This window comes from Brassica napus, chromosome A3 (genome assembly GCF_020379485.1).
Source record: "Brassica napus cultivar Da-Ae chromosome A3, Da-Ae, whole genome shotgun sequence".
In the NCBI taxonomy this organism is placed as follows: Eukaryota; Viridiplantae; Streptophyta; class Magnoliopsida; order Brassicales; family Brassicaceae; genus Brassica; species Brassica napus.
In genome coordinates, this window is record NC_063436.1 from 15,761,731 (window position 1) to 15,779,658 (window position 17,928).

At 33.6% G+C, this 17,928-nt stretch overlaps 3 protein-coding genes and 1 pseudogene across 3 annotated transcripts; all 4 read right to left on the reverse strand.

Annotated features, from left to right (window-relative positions):
- Positions 1-3,286: 3,286 nt before the first annotated feature.
- On the reverse strand, positions 3,287-4,449 carry LOC106443930 (uncharacterized GPI-anchored protein At3g06035-like). The gene is made up of 2 exons (XM_013885475.3): positions 4,056-4,449; positions 3,287-3,946 (listed from the first exon to the last, which is right to left on the reverse strand). The coding sequence occupies exons 1-2, from the start codon at positions 4,135-4,137 to the stop codon at positions 3,426-3,428; spliced, it is 603 nt and encodes a 200-aa protein (XP_013740929.2). The 5' UTR covers positions 4,138-4,449; the 3' UTR covers positions 3,287-3,425.
- Positions 4,450-4,789: 340 nt separating this feature from the next.
- On the reverse strand, positions 4,790-7,707 carry LOC125606983 (annotated as a pseudogene).
- A 3,030-nt stretch (positions 7,708-10,737) lies between these two features.
- LOC106443928 lies at positions 10,738-11,530 on the reverse strand. Its single transcript, XM_013885474.3, has 2 exons — positions 11,290-11,530; positions 10,738-11,207 (listed from the first exon to the last, which is right to left on the reverse strand). The coding sequence occupies exons 1-2, from the start codon at positions 11,410-11,412 to the stop codon at positions 10,887-10,889; spliced, it is 444 nt and encodes a 147-aa protein (XP_013740928.2). The 5' UTR covers positions 11,413-11,530; the 3' UTR covers positions 10,738-10,886.
- A 1,655-nt stretch (positions 11,531-13,185) lies between these two features.
- LOC106439102 (protein trichome birefringence-like 10) lies at positions 13,186-16,218 on the reverse strand. The gene is made up of 4 exons (XM_013880465.3): positions 15,212-16,218; positions 14,134-14,523; positions 13,901-14,059; positions 13,186-13,752 (listed from the first exon to the last, which is right to left on the reverse strand). Exons 1-4 carry the CDS (start codon positions 15,655-15,657, stop codon positions 13,377-13,379), a joined length of 1,371 nt encoding a protein of 456 aa, XP_013735919.2. The 5' UTR covers positions 15,658-16,218; the 3' UTR covers positions 13,186-13,376.
- Between the last annotated feature and the right edge of the window lie 1,710 nt (positions 16,219-17,928).

Below are 17,928 nucleotides of genomic sequence, written 5' to 3' on the forward strand. Positions count from 1 at the left end.
GGGACAACTTATAAATTTGGGACAACTTATTAAATGCCATTTGTTTAGCTATACGAAATAAAATTATGTTATAGATCTCATTTAGAAAACTCAAGGTTGGGTACTTATCGGTTTCAATCTCTTAATGGATTGTTTGTATTTCAGTACAGACACTCACAGTTTTAGAAACAAAAATTAAAGATACTTGGATTATATTCATGCATATACTATAGTGTCTATATTTTTAGTGGGGGAGGAAATGCCCATAATACTTGATATCAAAATATTTAATTTATCTTTTTTTTTTCCGCTATCGATAGCTTATATCACATTATCTTAGTTATTTAAAATTGAAATACAACTTTTCACATCACATTGGCAGATATTTTTATCAAAGATTGTATATTTTTATTTTCGGGTAGCCTCGGGAGCGTGTCGTAGCGCAAACCGAATCAAAGCAATTCTACTGGTCGAATCTTGTCCTAACTTAAATGTTTTGCATATCTAATCTATTAAAAGAGAAGTACCAATTGAGACTAACCCTTAAACTTGCACAATATTTACAGCTTAATGCCATTAAAATAATTAAATGAACCTACTTTTAAGTAATCTTTGTCTTTTCCAAAATTAATGAAGTAATAATTACTCCTAATTTTATGCTTTTCATGTCTTTTTAAAAATTAATAAAACATTTCCTAAATTAAATTCACAATAAATTAAATATAAATCTTTTAACTTATCTATATCATATTAATATTATAAACATTCATGAATATCAATAATATACACAATATATTTATGTAACAATATAAATTATATTTTTGTCTCATTTTCTCCCACAATTTACGTTACTCTTCTTTTTTTGAACAAATTCTTCTTCTTACCAATATAAATATATTACATGCACCATTACAATTATTTACAAACTTACCATGTATATAAAATAATTTATTAGACATTCTCGTAAAATTTTGATCCTCAAAAAAAAACAAAATAAAACATTTGAATAGATGCAAGGATCATATTCTAAATATGGTGGTAATACAATTGACGGTTTACAAGATAACATAAAATTTAAAAATATAAACTATAAAATTATTATGCTTATAAATTTTATTAAATAATTATTTAACACATGTAAAATTTTAAAATACATATTATCACTTAGACAAAATAAATATTTATTTACAAAAATAAAAGCAAACATCTACAAGGTCGTGGTTTAAATGTACACAAATTTAAACTCATTTATAATTTCTTATCGTTACATCAAATTTTATTTTATTTTTAATCTTAATTTTTATAAGTTCCAAATTTCATAGAAGTTTAACAATCATTTTATTTTCTTACAAATATTATAACTAATGTTTCATTTATAAATAGCATACTAATTCATAATTGTCTATTTTTATACTTTTCATTTAAAAATTTTGTTAGCTATATATCTTAGACATGGATATTATTATATAAATGTTAGATTTTTTATATAATACCTAATATCGGTGATACATTTTACGCTAAAATATAAAATTAAGTACAAATATAACATTTACATTTAAAAATATGACTACATTAACAAATATATCATTAAATACAAACACAAATTAAATACTCGCGCGGTCGCGCGGATCAAGGTCTAGTACTAATTTAAAAGTGCATAGTTCAGTGACGTTCTCCTTCGTTAATACACATATATGTACATGTCTAATTATAATGACCACGGTTAAACCAACGAGGACACCCCCTAACACACACACACAAAAACACGAAGTCGGGAGATTATCATTCTCTTGGACACGAATATAAAAGGTGTTTTTAAAAGGAAAAAGTAGTAATCACAACGCATAGCCCTTTTGCAACCTTTTATGTTAAAAAAACTTGTATAATTTTGTGAAATTATTTTGGATAATGCACTGAAAATTCGTAGGACCCAATCAGATTTCAAGAAAATGAGTTGTGTGACTATCTCCACGTGAACTAATAATATTTGTTAGTTTCAAAGAAAAAATAAAGATATTTGTTAGTTTTTCTATAAAAGACTAATACGTGTTAGTTTCTAAGAATATTTTATATTATTTGCGTTTTCTTTTCGGATTCAATTTTCAGCGAAAATACAAAGCATATCATCATTTTATAGTTCTATCATTAGTCATTATCGAACAATCATATCTTAGAATTAAACTTATTTTCGTACCTTACTTATATATTAACTGACGTAAATAATGTATATCTCTCTAAAACATATTTACGAGTCTCTGAAACTATATAAAGATCATGTGTATCAGTGTATGTGTAACACAGCAATAAGGTTAATCCCAAAAATCAACGAGAAATGCTTGAGCTATAACTTCAATCATAGATAAACTGTAAACCTCACAGAAAACAAAACAAAAATAAATTGACGTAGAAGAGGAGTACCTCGCTTTCTATAATTCTCAAATCATTAGATAGTGACTTGTCAAGAACGTACACAAAACACGAAAACTTCACATGTCATTCTCTGTTCTTTTGATTCAGGGATATATATATATATATATATATATATATATATATATGTGTATCTAATCTACAAATGGTCAATACTTCAATCAAATATGGTCCAAACACTGAAAAAGAGGAAAGCACAAAATCTTAATGTTGATTTTTTTTGAACGAAAATGTTGATTATTAATAGATATGGAAGAAAAATCAAGAAATATAAAAGCAAGATCTTCATGTTTCTCTCCTCTTTAATGTTTTCTGTGAATTTTGCTCAGCTTTTCTTTCACAGCCCACCATCCAACCAAGCACTATAGATAATTCAACAAAAAATGAATCAAACACTTTCGTTTATTTCTCCATCTTCGTTTTATTATATGAGTGATTGACGACTGATATGTAAAAGAGAAGAGAGGCAAACACATTACATCTAAGAGTTCATTTTTTATGTGTGATTTTTACTTTTTAAGGTTTTGTAACATTTGTATACTTTCTTGTGAAGAAAGATCATTCATATATGTGTATACGACTATATATTTCTTGTCTATTTTAGTATAACATGTGTTTAGTGCTTTAATCCTAGTTATCAATATCATATATATTGTTAGTTCATACATTATTGATATTTCTCCTTTCAGAAAATGAAACAATTCAGTTTCTTCAACCTTTTTTATGAATGATTTACGTTTAATAGTTTTATTTTGATCATAGTAAATATTTTATTAAATTTTGCATAGTTATTTATAAATGAATTTTAAAATTTCTTAAAGCACATATCTCATGATCTAGAAATTAATTTAGTGAACATTCAAGTACTGAAACGAAAACAAAAAAAAACTTTCACAATATATTTGGTTTACGTAAAGAAAAATAGTAAATATCACAGGCAGATATTATTCTTGATTTGATATACAACAATAGTAGGAAGAGTTGAAACCAATAAAACCTTGAAACATGCGATAGACATTTCAACAAAGAAAGAAACAAAAGGACAAGATGAAAACAAACACATAGTGAAAGAAGCCAATAGCAAAGATGAAGCCATTAGAATCCACTTTAGTAGCTGTAGAGAAGCTTCCTTGTGGTGTGTTGGTAGTAAGAACCACAACGATCCAATCATCTTCTTTACCAATACCCATTCCTGTAAACTTAGAATCGTTCAAACTCAACGAGTATTGTGACTTGGTGAAGTTTGTGAGGACGAGGCTTGGGCTCGACTCTAAGAAAGGAACACATGCGGGCATGATCAAGCCGTCTCTTGTGTCGGAGACGCTTAAGTGGCATTTAGCTAGAATATTAGGGTAGTCTGAGAACTGTGGCTCGGTTCCGGGTACTGTGGCTGAGCCAGTGTCGTTGGTGCATGGGTTGTTCTTGAGTTGATCAGCTATTTCGTCGGCTAGACACTCTGCGTTCTCGTTATTGTTTAAGGTTGTGAGATTCTGTGATGCTTTGTAGCTATTGATGCCTTTGAAAAGAACGTCCTCTTCATCTGCATATCACAATCTCAAATCAAGATTTTGCAAGTAGATCATAAGTACACATAGTGAATCTATCAAGAGTACTTGAACAAGAAGATCCTGTAAGAGAGATGAAGTTACCAATATCGCTGAGCACATGACCACTAAGGAAGAGAAAGATGAAAGAGAGAAGGAGAAGAACTGTAAGCTTGTAACTCGCCATTGAAACTGATTCAATAAGTCTCTTGATGATTATTTTATCTTTTTTTGGCGCTGCATGGCTTTTATTTATTGAGGGTGAGAAAATGGTTACGTAGCCTTTATTTTGAGAGTTGTGTTATGATCCTGTTGTGTTTTTCCTGCTCGTTGGACATTGACGTAGCGCCAAACGTTCAAGGTCTTTTAACTAACTAGTTCGTTGAGGATTATATCATCCTCCTATACGAGCTCGTTCTGTTATGAATAGGTCTAGGCATATTATCCAAAACTCGAAAACCGAACTGAAACTGAACCGTCAGAAACCACTGACTAAAACCGAACCAAAATTTACAAAACGCAAAATAATTCTTATTTTTCTAAACAAAAAACCAAACCGGAACCAATCCGAAAACCGAATGGATACCCAAACACTCGAAATACTAATTACATATCTAAAATATAATTTATAAACCGAAAATAGTTTGTTTTAAAAAAAACTCAGAAATATCGAATATTTTTTTTTGTTTTTTCGGGTTTAACTCATGATTTCGGGTTTTTATCGGTTTTTGGGTTTAACCCGAACCACATCCGAATTGTATTAACTCAGTTCCATTAGGGGTTTCATAAAAATTGAAAATAGATCCAAACCCGACCAGATCGAAACCGATCTGAGCTGAGCTAGTCATGAACATGGAACAAGAGCAAGCCATTATGTATTTCCATGTTGTGCTTCATCAAACAAGGTGTTGAACTCATGTCACTATGTCAGTAACTAGATTTCTTGAGACTAAGTAAACCAAATCTAGTGATAAAGAACCAGAACTTGGCAGCACATAAACTCACTTGCGACACAAAGTTGAAATTTGAAACAAAGTTCTTGAAAAACTTTATGATTTCATTGATTTGTTATTACAAAACATCTACTGCAAGTACCAAAGAGTGATCATAATACCAAAACACAAAATCAAAGTCCACTTACTCTATATCTGCGACTCCACCTACAGCTTTGATCTTCTCTATGATTCCATTAGCTTCCTCCTTCGTCAAACCTTGTTTAATCACCACAGGTACTTTCTCCACAAGCTCTTTAGCTTCTTTCAGTCCCAAACTCGTAAACGCTCTCCCTTCTTTTATCACTTTGATCTTTGCAGCTGTATCAAACTTCTCCAGCTTCACATCAAACACCGTCTTCTCCTTCTTCTCCTCTGCTTTTCAACTTCCAGCTTCTTGTTTCGCTCCCAAACTCATCATCCCTTGCGTCGAAATCATCTCTTACTTCGGAAGCCTCAGGTGTTCGTTGAGTGCAGGACTGATTTGTTTCCGCTCTTTTGGATACAAAGAAGCTATACGCTCAGATAGCTCCATGATCTTGCTTGAAGGCTGTGGTCTAGAACCGTACGGATCATAAAGTGATGGATACTTGTATCTCTTGGGTTTAGACACAGAATCTTTCTGTAAGAAACGAACTTGCACAGACCAGTTTACTTGGCATTGGCGAGAATGAACGTTCTTGACAAGTGATATAAGCTTCTTCATGACTCTATTAAACAAAAAAAACAGAACGAATGATCCAAACTCAGTAAGTTCGTACCAAAATAAAAAAATGGGATCCATGAATCATAGACAAATAATGTGAGAATGAGAGCTATGAAAGAAGAGAAGAAGATGATAAAGAATGAAATGGCTTACCTCCGGCGTTGCAGTTGGAGCTAACTGATTAGCTTCGCCGGGTCAGAGGTGATGGTGGAGACGAGATATGGGTTTAGGACGAACATTTCGATTTATGGGCTAAGCCCAATGGAATCTCAACAACAAAACTTTTTACTTCCTCTCATTGGGTTCTGAGTTATAATTTCTTTATATGGGCTAAGCCCAATAGTATAAAACTGACAAGAAACAAATGATTTTTAACAATAAAAAAAATCTAACATTTTACCATGATATTTTAAAATCATTTCTTATTCAAATAAAAACAATGTTATTAAACACCATCAGTTTTTCCATTATAACATTGTTTTATAATTCATTCAAACAATTACTTCCATTTTAACCAAGGTGAAGCAATTATTGTAGAACTTTAAAAAGTTAGTAGATTTGTTAATCATTTGTTATTGAGTTCAATTCTAGTACATAAACTATGATGAATAATTATAAATACAATGATGCATATTTAAAAATCTAGATTCAAATGAATAATGAATCAATTTGAAATGAATAAAAAGTTTAAATCTGATATATTTTAATATAATGAAATTGATTTTAATTTATAGAGGATGTTGCGCAGTCAACGAATCTCTTCTCTTACCGTCGAGTTTTCTTCACTGAGCTTTAACAAGTTAAATACTACTCTTGAACTTGAACTACATCCTGCGGCGCTCTCCATGAACGAGATTGACCCAGCTGGACTTCCTCCAGATGTGGTGGCGATCTTGGAAGCGTCACTACACGATAGACTTAGCGCTGCGCAGTGGCAGATCTTCGTCAACAATTCTGCAAGATTCGGTCATGCCATCAATCCTAATCGCATACCGGTTGAAACTGCACGGATTATGCGAGTGGACAGTGTCCATATGGTTGATCGGAACCCAAAGATTCCGACCTTGACCAGTATTGATGTTTCTTGACGTTGATCTTGACCTTGACCTTGACCTTGGTCTAATCTTTATAATTTTTTTTTGTTAGCTTAGTTATTTAATCTTTTATATAACAATGTTGTTTCTTGTTCTAAATATTTTTTTAACTAGATGACTTTTTATCAGTTTGATATGATTACTCAAACTATCTCGCAAATACATAGTTTATAGAGTTAATAAACTAGTTTCTAATGTGATCATAGAGATATTAAACCGGATTGTTTATAATGTAACATAATGTTGACCATATTAATAATGACAAATTTTACTTTCTTTATCTCTCTATCTGAGCTCGTGCTCAACATCTACAGAATCTAATATGGTATCACATCACTTGTTCTTCTCTTCTGTTTCATCTTGTTGATTTAGAGTCCGATTTGAGCTTCTTCTTTCTCGATATCTGATGATGGAACCAAAACCATACATCTCTAAGGTTTTCAATCTAATTTCTCAAAAAGAATGACAGAGTTCAATGAAAACAAATGACACTATTTCAGTGATACTTCAGACATCGCCAACAGCCACATCTTTTGAACAACTGGTTGCTGCATATGTTCCTGCTTACAAACAAAAAGGAAGACCTAATTGTTCGCATTGCGGCATGGCTGGTCATACAGTAAACCGATGTTGCAGACTTCATGGATACCCTACTGGATATAAGCCCCTGGTAACAGTAAGAAGTCTTATCAAGGGACTAACTCTAACACACAAGGGAAGGCTCAACAATCATGGCCTCCAAGAAAGGAGAATGAGCCTTATATCTTATTTTTCGAGAATCTGGTGTTATCTCTATGCATGATTAGCATGGAGTTCACTTGAGAAAATGTCACCTCCGACTAGATATAAATGTTTCTATTAGTGATGGGCCTAACTCACACCCAAAAGTTAGCTCAAGAGTGGAGGATTGCCACATCACATATATATTGCCCAAGGACACTATACATCCACGATGTGGGATGTTAATAGCCTTTCTCGAGATGTGGGTGGGAAACGTCCATCGGAAATAGCCCAAGCCCAACATCTCGGACATACCACAGCAATGTGGGCCACTTGTACATGCTACATATATAGGAAACTGTTTATGTGGGAAATCATATGTTGGGTTTTCACAATGGGCTCTAATACCATATTAGTGATGAACATAACTCACACCTAAAAGCTAGCTCAAGAGTGGAGTATTGCCACATCACATATATATTGCCCAAGGACACTATACATCCACGATGTGGGATGTTAATAGTGCTTTGAACAAACCTTAAGAAGTTCTCAACAGATTTCATGCAGCACTGTTAAACTATTAGATGGAACAACTTCCTTCAAAACCTCAACTACATCTCGTTCCCTATACCTCTTTTTCTTCAGGAACCAATATGAAAAGAATGTTTCAGATAGCCATCTAGCTCTCTGGAATTACAAAAGAGAAGCAAAATTAAAAATAGCAAAAAAAGGGTAAGGAGTGAAACAGTCAAACCAAGAAGAATTACTAGTTTGAATTAGCTGCTTACTATGTGTTTTGGTCTTGCTCCATTTTTCTATAGCGTTATACCAAACCCATTGGAAAAAGTGAGCGACTAGTCTTATAGGCCCTGCGGTAATAATTTCAAGAAACGCAATCCAAAACGATCTCTGAGGGGACATGCCGGTTGTCGCTAGAGACAATAAAAATCCTCCAAAGTTGCATGAGACTGAACTTTCCTGCCTTGATTCCATCCATAGCTTTCCTGGCTACTTCTTACGTTTTCATTGAACCTGAGGACGCTGCTATTATGATAGTGACCTCAGGCCTGCTCTTCTGTTCTGTGAGATGAAAACAAGGAAAATCAAATAAAAACCCTTATCATCATCAAGAACTTCATAATATAAAATTCAATGAACTGAGAATTATCAGATTCTACTTCACTCTCAGTAATTGTCTTTTACGAGATTGTCATCACTCAGTACTTCACACATCACAGTTCTTCCGAGCCGGCAATCTCGTAAAGAAGAATAAAATAAAAGGCTATAAAGTTGATAGAGTATACAACGACTCAGACCAGATAAGGGCACAGGTTTGATCTCATAATAACAACCAAAGATCAACTATAGTTTCATGTCTTCATATCTCCCAACCATATAGTACAGCCTTTATGTAGTCTGTCTCCAACTTTTTGGATGCATTTTAATTGCGTTAGCTCAGCTCAGCATAAGTAAACTCATTAGCGGCACTACCTAATCCCAGTGACATCAATAGAAAACACAATACTACGAGTTTGATACAATTATTCAGACCAGATAAGGTCAAGAATTTAATCTCATAACAACAACTTAAAGATCAACATTTAGTTTCATATCTTCATATCTCCCAACCATAACGTACAACCTTTATGTAGTCTGTCTCCAACTTCATAAGGAAACTCGTTAGTGGCATTACCTAATCCTAGCTACTTTCATGTTCTGTTATACTCTATGCATACTAATGAATCTTTAAAAAAAAGTAGACAAAAGCTTCAGAGTAATGTATTTGTTTACCTTCTTCAAAACCAGGTGTATCGGTGTCAGGAGGAAAAACAAGAGTGACATGAATATCATCAGCAATAACTTCTTGTTGCAGTGACTGTGCCAAACCTTAAGCCCAAACTTGCTCGCTGAATACGCAGCATAGCCATAGATACCCACCTGGAACATAAAAAGAAGATACTTCATCAAAATAATCCGCATGATGATTACACCGGGTGGTCCTGGTCAAAGCCAAATGAACCATTGGCTTCAAATCCCAATTTTTTTTTTGAAGAAAACTAAATAGATATAAGAACTCAAATTTGTAAAAACAAAAAATCATTAAATAGATATAAGACCTCAAATTGTAAAAAAAAAAAATTAATTTTTTTATTAAATCGCCTATATAACCCTCAAATCTAAGATATAAGGCCTGTGATTACATTTACTCAAAGCTCATTCAAAGAGACGATGTGGAACACAGTGGTGATGATGGTCGGGGAAGATGACATAACAGATTTGTAATAAACAAACGAACCGAAAAGTCGGTTAAGTATTTTTATCTGAACATGTCGTTGAATTTCGCGCTGTAATTATTTTGTTGTTTTATTATTAACCTTTCGATAAGTAGCCAAGGTTTTAAGTTGAATAAAATCTCTTATATATATAATTTTTTGACTAAAAATCTCTTATATATGATGTTACCATTATTAAATACTATAATACTGCAGCATTTTATATTTTTATCAAATTCAAAATGACAATACATTATGTAGTTTTCGATTGATTAACACACTATACAAGTGATGAACAAATAATTATTTTTGGAAATTATTTTTATTTCTTCTGAAACCGATTCCACAAGAGAAGGTGATACGTGACTACGTTTGCTAGGGTTAGAAAAGGTTAAGTTTGCACTCTGCAACTTGTAAGAAACAGATTTTGAGTTATTCTTTCACGTATTGATATGTTGTAGTATTTTTTCGACATTTAATACTAATTTAAGAAAATTACAGCTACTTGACAGAAAACATACAGCTCTGATCTGGTACTGGTCCATAGAAATTTCTAAACTGTGAACTTCTGTTTTCTAATAGAAATATTATATAGAAGAATATACATATATAATTCTATGTCTGTTTAATAGAAAGAAATTAAATATACTAAAATAATAATATGGAAAAGAAAAAAATAAGAGTGATGGGCATGTAGGCATGTGGGTGTGAGTCTGTGTCAGTCTTTTTCTTCTTTAGATCTGACTTTTGTTTATTCAAACATTGTTGCCAACATAACTGTTACTCTGTACCTGTGAAGAGATTGAATGGTTCTGAACCTGACATGGAAGACTTTCCAAACTCACATGAGAGTTGTCCTGGTCCAGGAATTAATTCCCTATATTGATTATCATTGAGGACTAGTTTTATGGGGTTTATTTTTCACTTAACTTAAAATAATTAGACAAAATGGTACAATTATATGGTAAGAGTGCGCAGTTAATCTGTGTTGACAGTTGCATAAATCACACCAAATCCCTTTAGATTGATGGTTCCTTCTTCATCCTTATTATTTGCTGATTTTACAAACATAAAATCTATAATATATCAATAATCAGTTATGTATGAGATGAATTAATGACACAAATCCATGTCTTGAATCTTGATGGAGACTAAGTGAAGAGAGATGCTGCATCTCTATAGGCTCTTCTTGAGTTGGTAGAAGGTGCATGATGAAGGGTGACGCGTTCTTGGTTGTTGTTGAGAGTTGTGTAGTTGTTGTCATAAACATGATGAGAAAACTGTTGCTTGGAGATGAAGGAACCGGCACTCCCTTGCTTCTTCTGACGAGGATGATTATGTTGTTTCCTTCTTGGCTGAGAACATCTTGGAATGAACACTCCTGTCCCTTTGCTCTCTCTAGCTATGTAATTCTGCTCATGGTACATCTTAAATGGTGTTGCTGATGTTTGGTAGTTTTCTCTCAACAACCCCTATTTTTGAATTCAAAGATCATCATCCACATATTTTCACTAATCAAGAGAAAGAGACAGATAAAGTTTAATTTGGACAAACCTGGAAGACAGAAGAGGAGAGTGAGATAGGATTCTGTTCATCTTCATCTGTGATTAAGAGATTGATTTGTTTGCTGATGTCTGCAAAGAAGACATCATCATCAAGCTCAAGGTCCATAGCCATATTTCTATCTTTCAAGTAGACTTTCTATTAGCCTTTTGTTGTCTGTAGGAAGAATTATTTAGAAAAACGGGTCAAGTGGAGATGTGAGGGAGAATGTTCAAAGGGTGGCATAAATAGGCAAGAGCTAGGGTGTCATAGAGAGAAGTGCATGTGGGAGAGTGGGTCCAGAGTAGAGATAGAATAAATATATAATGCAATCTAATCTGGCAAAAGTAAGTCCCCACACACAAATGGGTCACAAAGGAACGTTTGTTCAATGATACTACTACTTGCAATTGATAGAAAAAGAAACTACTACTTGCAATCCTACGGATTTTAAATCAAAAGCTCACAACTCACAACAACAACAAAACAAAGATATATAACAGAAGTTTCTAAAAACATATATAATTTCTTCAACAAATTTATCAAGTGTAAATAAGAAAACAAGCTTATATTGTACAGAAAAGTGAGAAAACTAAATACACTTGTGAAACAAAATTTCTATATGTACATCCAAGTTAGTAAACCATTATCAATTAGGACCAAGATATATATCTTGACAATATATAACTAAAATTGTAATAGAAACGAGTTATGTTTGTATACTTTTGATGAAAGAAAATGCTTATTCTAACGCGTAATTTCCAAATGAAATTTTATCTAAATTTGACAAAAGTTCTTTTTTTTAGCAACATTTGACAGAAGTTCTATCCACCGAAAAAGCACATGTCGACGATGGGACCTATGCATATATACCAAACTATATGGAACGGTAGGGCCACATTTGAAATATGTTTTAACTTTTAACTATATATCGACACTCAACATTTTATTATCAGAATAAAGTTTGACCTTTATTTTAGCTTTTGAAGGAAATAAGTTGATTGTTCGTTGTTGGTCTCGTGAAGAAAATATGTTCAAACCTCTCTTCAACGCATATGCTCGACCTAAATTGTCGGTTGTCAAACTGTTAAGTTGTATAACTTTTCTGTCTAAGTAATAAAAGATAATTTAAATTACTCAAAAACATATTTACAAAATAGTAGTCATTGTAATGTTTGGTGAATGGATTCACTATTGAGCTTATTAAACCAAACCATCTTAAACCATATTACAAATTCAAATGAAAGTAAGTTTTATCTCTATGTTTACTCCATGATCCTCAAATGATCAAATAAATAATGTCAAGAGTGTGGGACTTGGTGTTTCCGAAGAGTATAATCAAGTCATCATATTCTTGCTAAGGCTCATGTCATGTCACAGTCACCGACTTGGTTATTTAGCTTCACCGACTTGTCTTTTGTGAATCATATCATGACTTGATTCATTGAAAGGGCCTCTTTTGTAATTAGTATTTCAATATTAGATTATGCGGAAAATAAACATAAAAATTATAGAATAAAAAGACGTTGGTGTATTTCAGGGAATAATAATGATACATGCACTTTTCTTTAGTCATGTAGTAAGCTAAAGATGTTGAGCCGGTATAAGAACGTGCTGTTAAAGTGGTATGCATGTTTAGTTGGCATGACCCTTAATGATATAATTGGTACGTCACTCTTCATGTCTACACGTAAAAGATATAAATAAACACACTTTTAAAAGGAAGTGGCCAGACAGGCGTACGTGCACTCTGATTTATCAGACACAGATCAGCATGATCCAGACAGTATCATTACTTGTTCTTCTTGTAGTCGGTTCAAAAATCTTCAATGTTTTTCAGACCAAATCTTCAATTTGAACCTTGTTTCATAAGGTAACCTAGACTTGTGTGTGTGGTAACTCTCAATCTATATGAAACTTTGAATATCATTTAATATTTCTATCTTTACAACCATCATATAAAATTATCAACCTAATTACATATTCCCACCCAATGAATCTAATCGAAAAATACTCAAACCCTTTTTGATCTTTGAGCTCAGTACCTTCAATAAAACGCCATCAGCATAAGAAACCTGAGCTTGTTGTCCTGTCAAGGGTCACGACATTGTGACATTTCCTGTACTATTTGCTTCTTTGGCTCTTCCTTGTTTCATAAATAACGCATACATGAGCTCGTTCCACGTATCAGGAACACCAGGAAGGCACCAGTGGCTACAGTCTTGGCGATGAAGCGGTGCAGGACCACGCGAGCCAAGATAGTAAACCGATGGATGACCATCTTTTCTTTGAGCAGACATTACCGTAATGTTCAACACATTCACTTTAATAGTCTCTGATCTGTTGGAGTAACGTGATAACGCATCTCCGAGAATCTTTAACTGTTGCCATGTCTCTGATGAAACCAATGAGGTAGTTCCAATCTCAGGTAATGTCTCCATGTGACATGCTCCTCCCGTTCTCCAATCTCCTCCCCTGTTTCATAGGAGCAAGCACATTGAAACTAAACCCTAAACAAGCAACTAACTTGCTATACACGCAATGGAACCCTAAAAGAGTTACAGCTATACAAACTTGCTACACACGCAATGGAACCCTAAAAAAAAGTTATAGCTATACAAACCTGAAATGCACAGGGGCGTATGTGCGGAAGAAGACTTGAGTATTGTCTGAATCAACCTCGTTTTGTATCCATTTCATAACGGTCTCCATAGCTCGCTTATAAGCATCATCTACACTCATCTTAAGCTTCACTTCTTCTCCTTCTTGAAAGTAGCATCCCCTGTTAGTCACAACACCATTTCAAGATCAGATAAAATGATCAAAGATGAGAGACACTGAGACAATAAAACTTACGTTCTAATAGTCTTCCCATAGTTCCACCAGTGTCCTGTATTGAGCACTAAAACATCTGCATCTCTCCATTTACTCGAAGTCCAATCCATAGTGTCTAGTTTCAAAGTTGTCTTAACCTTCTTGGCTGATCTTTTCGGTGGTCTGGTTTGAGGAACCAAGAATGGTGATCTGTAGTACTCCACTGTGCAGTTGTAGTCCTTAAATCTGAACACTAAGTACCCTGTGTGCTTTGTGATGGGACTTCCATTGACTTCGTAAACCGAGCTCTCGTTCTTGACTGCTGAAGAAAGAAGACAAAGAAGAGACTCCCATTGGTTTCTTCCTATTGAATCTCCAACAAAGACTAGCCTCTTGTCTCGGAGTTTCTCTAGCATCAGTTTAGCATCAAACCTGTTTACATAAAGGCTTTAACTTTAAGCAGTGTTCTAAAAATCGGGTCGATTTTTCTAAATTTTTATTTTTTTGGAAATAGGCCTACGCCCACCGCCTAAACAATAATATTTTATAAGGAATCTAACCACCGCCTAGCGATTTTTTGAATATTTTGCGCAAAGACAAAAACTATATTCACAAGAGTTTTGACGATAATGTTTGCATACATGTTATGTGGCACCTAATCATTTCAAAAAACTCACGGGTTCATATAATAACAAAAGTCTTTGCAAAAAATAGGTGTTTGATGTAAATGTGAAGAAGGGACCATTATAAAAAGATCTAATCAAGTGATGAAGAGAACAAAAAGCATTGGCTTTAATAGGCAACGAAGACGACTGGTTCACGAGATAAGAGAGAGAGCTGACCCTAGGTTGTGCTTATCTTAAACCATAAATTACGGACACAACTTGATAAGAGACCATAGACAACGACATCAAAGCTGAAAGCAACATAAACTCAAACAAGCTATGACTAAAGTTACTGTTACTGTAACAAATTGTAGTTTACTGTATCCTTAGCTCTAATCTAAGATTTAATAACCCTTTTTTTGTTTCCGCCACACTGTTCAAAATCTACTTTCTCTAGAACAAACCAAGTGGCAAAAACTATGTAAGAACAGAGAGAACATTAAACTTGTCTTTACCTGGGCAAGTTACAGTGTCTAGGTTGCCATCTCCAATGAGAATAAAACAAGTCAGACCTTCCAAACTCACTACACCTAAACCCTTCATCGAGAAAGCTACAATCTTTGGACTGATAGAGAGGATAAGACTCGTCCCAGACCCAATCTCCATCGAACACATCACACCCATCTCCACTCTCTTCAAGAAACCCAACTCTGTTTGAACCAATAACATCACTCTTGTTGTTCTTGTTGTCAAGTTTGAGCCAAACGAATCTCTCTGATTTGTCCGAAAGGTTATAGCTTTTAGCAGCTACGGTTCTGTAATCAAAGTAGAAGAAGCTCCATACCAGACACAAACCGACTGTGAAGAACCCCAACACTCCTAGAGACGGCTCGAACACGAGCCTCGACCTCTTGAATGGCTTTGCTTCTCTGTTTTCTTCGAGTTGTGTGTTCTTAGACATTCTGGTGGATTTTGAGAGTTCAAGAAGATGGTTCACATGATGATGGAGAATGAAGGAGAAGCATGTTGAGGATTGTTAATAGCTGGAAGAAAAGAAAAGTGACTCCTTTACATCTTTTTATTTGAAAATTTTAAATCTTTTTGAGAAGAAAAAGTTTTGATTTTTATCAGACGAGCGAAGAAGAGGAAGAGACCAAAGAGCGGTTCTGTAATGGCGAATCGAAACAAAGAAGAGATGAAAAAAGAAAACTCTCAACTTTGTCTTGTTGTCTTTTTCTGTTCACATTCTCAAGGAGATGAATGGCTATTGGTTGATGAGAATCGTGCGGGTTTGGAAATATGGATTCATTTTTAATCAAAACATTAATTCTTGAATCTACCAAGATTAATTATTTTATTATTTATGTCTTAATATCGAAAAATAAATGTTTATGTGGTACTAGCAAATAATATCCACAAGCAGTAAGAAAGTGAATATAATTGGTTATATAAGGGAGTTTTTGTGGACCATATACGATAAATATATATTTAAAAAAATAATATTTTTGTAATTATAGTTATTGATTTATCATTACTGCTCAATAATTAATAATATCAAACAAAATAATATATTAAATAAGGGTAAAATAGAAAAATTAATTTTTTTTTAATTCGTATGTAAAAACTTTAAACGACACTTATAATAAAATGGAAAGAGTGTATATTAACATGAACTTTTATGCAGAAACCGAATGTAAAACAAAGAATTACTTTCTATAAAATATGGATACACGCACAACCGAGTAAAATAATTGTGTTCATCGGTCATTTTAATTCAAGTTTTAACTTCTAAAACAGGTTATACTAGGGCTGGGCAAATAAACCGAACCCGAAAATCCGAACCGAACCCGATCCGATAAAAATGAATCCGAACCGATCCGAATCCGACATAAATATCGAATGGATCCTGTTTTTTGGTATTTTGGGTTATGGGTATTATCCGAACCGAACCCGGACCTAAATGGATATCCGATAGAACCCGAAACATTTAAAATCACAAAAAGAATTTCTACCAAATATGATCTTAATTCTTAATATGTATCCAAAATACTTTAAGATATTATTGAACTTCTAAAATAATTATCTGTTACATCAAATGAAGATTGATGGTGGAATGTGGCGGTTGATGCCTGAAGTTTTTAGATTTTGGTTTTGTTTTTATTGAATAATGTTTCTCATTTCATGAGAACTTATTTTTTGTTTTATGATTTCATTTATATGGTTTTCTTTATATCACTAACTATGTTTATCTTTCGCTTGATTTTGAATGATCACGTTTGATGTTTTTTCTTATTTTTGAATCGATTTTACTTATGTTTTGGCTATTAAAATATGTACAAATCATGTATTTTAAATTCGAAGAACCGATTTTATTTATGTTTTAGTTACAAAATAGGTACAAATCAGGTATTTTTAAACCGAAGAACCGATTGGGACCCGAACCCGAAAGTACAATGGGTTATACCGGTTCTTTGAAGATTTACTAACCCCGACCCGAACCTGATAGAACCCGAACCGGTCCCGAACCGAACTTTTATATAACCCGAATGGGGTTGATTTTGATAAACCCAAAAAACCGAAACCCGAATGGATAAAACCGAAACCCGATTGGGACTCCGAATGCCCATGCCTAGGTTATACTGTTTAAAGTAACCGAACTATGAAATTCAATACGCCAAGGTTCCGTATAACATGTACGTCTGCATAAGAAGTATTTTAGAACAGTGCTAATTTCCAAGACCAACTATTATTGCAATCTACAAGCAGTAACAGTAACAGGTCTAAATTTTATTAAAATTGCAACCATGCGTATATAAAAAATGAAGCATATATATTCTTGTGACAAGAAAAAAAACAATTTCTTATTTCGAGCAGCTGGCTGTTTTTAACTGTTTTCTTAAGGCAAATCCGCTTTATCATTAAGAAAAAAAAGATAGTATAATTTGGTATAGTGGTCATACCGGTGGGGGCCTTCAGCCGTGTGCGCTTTTACTAGTGGGGTTTAAGGGGTGCGGTGCTCACCTGGATAGATAATAATATAAATTATTTTATGTGAATCCCTTAATTATTAAAAGTTATAAGTGAGGATTTGTGTAATCTTTAATAGAAGAAGTATGTGATTTGCGCAGAATCAATTTCTGTTGAATCATTTCCTATGGAGTAACAATTGATTCCTTGCTTTAACAGAGAGATTTTTTTCTTATAATGGAACAAATATATCATATTACCCAAA